Raw genomic sequence first — 3859 nt, forward strand, 5'->3', positions numbered from 1 at the left:
TTTTGGAGAATGTTCTTCATTACTTCTAGTATTACTTTTGATTTCCGCAGCATGTACATAGTTGGTGCTATTTTATTTTTTTTAAGAAACAATTATCTACTAAAGTGTAACTACAATTTGTTTGGCCTATCCATATATATATATGACCATGTTATGTTTGTTTTTATAATAATATATGAAAAATATGAGAATATAGCTAATCAGCATTTGGATGGAAAAGGTTATCCACTTTTCATAATCTCATAATAAAAAGGGAAAGAGTATATAGCTAATTAGCATTAGGACAAGTTATATATACTATTCCATATATAGTTGCTTTTGCTAGGGTTCACAAATTAATATACATATATTTAATTAATTTTTTAGTAACAATATAGAGTACAAGAAAAAGCTATCGAGTTTGTCTGAACCCATGAATCTCGCCTAACTCCCCACTTATCCACATGCATCACTATTTGCAGTAAATATTAATTTAATTAAACATAGACAGTTAATTGATAATATCCTTTAAGTTAAGAAATTATAGTATTGTTAAGCTATTTTACAATATGTATGTGCTGTTAAAATATGGATCTCAATTGTGGGGATGGTTTTAGGGGTAGCAACCAGGACAGTGGTTTTAAGCCTATGCAAAAGCAGATCTATGGGGGCGGATTTAATTTTTGCGACTTAAGATTAATCCGCTTCATCCATCCCGCTTTATTGTTATCGAGATTTAAATTTTTAAAAAAAAAAGTGGTTTGCAAATATATACTTAATCAATATATTATGTATACATATTTCCCAAGTAATCCTTATTATACTTTTGTCGGACTACGGTGCGCACCACTCCAACAATATATGTATGCATGTATGGCCCTCTTATAGTTGTGAATTTCAATAAACTCTTGATGCCACCAACAAATAAAATACACATTTTGGTTAAATATTTTTTTTTTATTTAAAAAAAGTAACATCTTTAACCGTAAGTGGAAGGAATAAGCAAACCTCTATATCAATAATAAAAAAACATGTGTTGATGATAAGGCATGTTGGTTATTAATATATATACATGTTTACTTATTCCAATTTAATGTTATCACATGGCATGTCTCCTTGTATTTACAGGATTACCCTAAAAATGCAAAAGTTCAACAAAGTAAGATGTTTGGTTCATGTGCCTTGCTACTTTATCATTTATGGAACAAAGGTATCATCATTAAAATATTATTATTGTATTATAAGTGGCAAATTATTAAGCAACTCTTTTGTCTGTATACATATATATTAAGTTTGTTTATGAAGTCATCTCATACGTACTCACATAAACCACTTTTGAAATATAGGGTTTTATCAAAACAGGCTAAGTGGTTTTGTACCTAAACATAGTATAATAATTTTGGCAATCCTTCTTCATTCAATAGTCTAAAAACAACCACATCTGGTGAAATACATAGATAACCATACTTCAAATTAAAATTATGACAAGAGGAAAAATTGTGATTGGAAGAATTGAGAATCCAGCAAGTAGGCAGGTGACATTTTCGAAACGTAAAAGTGGGTTAGTTAAGAAAGCGAAGGAACTAGCAATCCTTTGTGAGGCTGAAGTTGGACTCGCAATCTTTTCTAATACTGGACGGCTCTATGAATATTCAAGTTCCAGGTTCTTTATCTTCTTTTATTTCATTGTAAAAACAAAAATATTCATTCAATATATTACACTTTATTTTAATCTTAGTCGTTTACGCAAGCTATACATCTATCTATCAGGCATATCTATCATGGTAAAGTGACAGAAATTAAGATGTGGAGTAATCAATAGTGCACCTATGAGGAAAAATAGGAGTGCCTTGTGCCGCTGCTCTAGGCCAAAGATACCATCCGCGAGACCAAAGTTCAAATCCAACTAAAGTTTTATCTTAAGTTAGATTAATCCACCCAAAATCTTCAGATCGTAGTTTTCCCTATCTCATCATGTTTATCGTATTCATCATTATTTTCTTTAATTTTTTTCTTGTGGAATATTTTGTCATCCTATTTGTGATGGGTGGATTAGGATATGAGTATGATGTGCTCCTTTTTCCTTCTTTTTCACCTTAGTTGTATCATTTGCTACCTCTCTAACCAATATTTTTGGTAAATATTCAAAAACTGCTTCAAGTTATGTATACTCCTTAGATCCATTCACTTCTAATTATTGTATTAATAATTTAGTATTTGATTTTACTTGTCTATTTTAGCATTCATTTTTCCTATTTTAGCTTTAGCATTAATTAACTACTTATTTCAAATTATTTTTCAAGCCCGTTAACAATTATAGGTTATATAATATAAATATGATGATTAAAAAATTTAGCTGCTGAGAGAGTAGTTTACTAGGTGGGAATCTCCACCAAATAAAAGTGGATTCAATTCTTATAACTAAATTTTCATCTTTTGTATAATCACAACAAAAATTGTTCAAATAATTGTCCTTAAAATCCCCCATTGCCCTTCGTTGGGTAAGTGAACTCTTGCGCAACACTTCTATGAGATTGAGAGCCTAATGCTATAAATATTTTATCATTACCAGACTTGGGTGTTGGTCCACTGGCTGACAATGAGACTAGTCCAGATGAACTCTTATGAAACAATGTCCTATTACCATTACAGACTTCTGATGACTAGCCCATTGTTGGCAGACCTGGACTTGTTAGAATAGACCTCCCAAATCTTCTAACGAACCCTATCACGATTAGGAATGCGAAATCTCTCCTTCAAAAGGAGACCGGGAAAGAAAGAACTATGTTATTGACAAGATCCTTTTTTCTCATTTTGTTTGCAACTGACCAAATACAGAATGAAATGCATAAAGAAAATAGGGGAAGAAATCAGAAGACTCCCGTTTTTTTTGTTTAGGGTTGCTCGCCCTAACATAACTCGAATGGAGGCTGACCGTTGAACCCACTCTGGCCTTGCGGGGCGGCCCCTGTTATTGTAAGCTGGAGTTGCAAAGCTTGTAAAACAACAATATAGTAGTATTTAATCCAACTTCTAATAACTCTGAACTTCAAACTAAATTAGATTATAGTTCCTGCAATCTTATGAACTAAATTCTGATTTCTTATCTCCAACACAAACCCCAAGATTTGTATTCTCCGAGTCTTCAAGTTACCGCAACTCGAAAACTAGCCTAAGCTATAGAATAAAAAAGACAATAACTCAAAAACCAACAAACAAAACTACCTAACTAGACAAATCAATCATATGGAACAAGTTCTTTAATTTCGTTTCTTTGTTTCCGAAGCACCTTGAAATCTCCAATCACAACTCTCTGTAATCTATGAACTCTCTCTTACTTAATTGTGTCATGATTGTGGGTGTGTTTGGTAGGAAGGACATGTTTTCTTGTTTTCACGGAGAACATGTAGATTTTTTACTAATCTTCTCATATTTAGTTCGAAAAAGATTTTTAGTGTTTCATTTATGAATTAAAAATATTTTTGAGAAATATGTTTTATTTTTACTGCAGTAGAAAATAATTTTTAAAATTGAAAATATTTTTTAAGAAAAAAACATAATTTTTTTTGGGTGAGGGTGAGGTTGGGGGAGGAGGTCGAGGGTAGGAGTAAAAACATAAAAATTGAAATTGAAAATTATTATTTAAAAATAAATATAATTCTTTTTAAGGGTTGAGATAGCAGGTAGGGGGTGGGTGAGGAGGGGAGAGGCCTCAAGGGTAGGGGTGAAAAATATGAAATTGCGAAGTTGAAAATAAATTTTAAAAATAAATTTAATTTTTTTTGGGGGGTGGAGGCTAGTTGGGGGGAAGGGGGAGGGTGGTCGAGGATAGGAGTGAAAAAATGAAATTTTGAAGTTGAAAATATTTTTTAAAAATAAA

The 3859-nt window shown here is 31.8% G+C and overlaps 1 protein-coding gene across 1 annotated transcript in view; it reads left to right on the forward strand.

Moving 5' to 3' along the window:
• Positions 1 to 1396: 1396 nt before the first annotated feature.
• LOC107001851 (MADS-box transcription factor 23-like) overlaps positions 1397 to 3859 on the forward strand; it is a 9738-nt gene continuing 7275 nt past the window's right edge. The window contains exon 1 of the mRNA XM_015199810.2: positions 1397 to 1642. Within this exon, the coding sequence (XP_015055296.1) occupies positions 1461 to 1642 (182 nt within the window). The 5' untranslated portion in view covers positions 1397 to 1460. The remainder of the gene's footprint in view (positions 1643 to 3859) is intronic.

Source organism: Solanum pennellii, chromosome 10 (genome assembly GCF_001406875.1).
Source record: "Solanum pennellii chromosome 10, SPENNV200".
Lineage (NCBI taxonomy): Eukaryota > Viridiplantae > Streptophyta > Magnoliopsida > Solanales > Solanaceae > Solanum > Solanum pennellii.